Source organism: Penaeus monodon, chromosome 28 (assembly GCF_015228065.2).
Source record: "Penaeus monodon isolate SGIC_2016 chromosome 28, NSTDA_Pmon_1, whole genome shotgun sequence".
NCBI lineage: Eukaryota > Metazoa > Arthropoda > Malacostraca > Decapoda > Penaeidae > Penaeus > Penaeus monodon.
The window spans coordinates 31,296,358-31,296,723 of NC_051413.1; the positions used below are offsets into that span (position 1 = coordinate 31,296,358).

General features: G+C 36.1%; 1 protein-coding gene across 1 annotated transcript in view; it reads right to left on the reverse strand.

Annotated features, from left to right (window-relative positions):
• LOC119590988 (3-hydroxybutyrate dehydrogenase type 2-like) overlaps positions 1-366 on the reverse strand; it is a 4,672-nt gene that overhangs the window by 441 nt on the left and 3,865 nt on the right. Inside the window, 1 exon segment of the mRNA XM_037939721.1 lies at positions 183-275. Coding sequence (XP_037795649.1) covers positions 183-275 — 93 coding nt within the window.

The window sequence follows — 366 nt, forward strand, 5'->3', positions numbered from 1 at the left end:
TTTTATAATACTTTGCATGACAAATACATAGTTACAATATCTACAAATACCACAATGCAATCCAGTCATTGACATGGACAATACAAATATTCTTCTACAACCATAACAGCCAAACAATCATCACTAGACAAAATGGTTCAATGCAAATTTTTAAAAAACTTGAGCCAAAAATAATCGATTACCTCGTCAGACGCCAGGTAGACGCAAAGGTTGGCAACCTCTTCCGGTGTTGCCAGTCGTCCCATCAATTTCTCTTCGATGTATTCAATATGGTCCTGTTGGGTAGAGAGATTTGGTAATATATATATCTGTTGCGCGTTTCTGTCGGTGTGCTTTTTTTGATCATCTGTCTGTTAATAAAATGAT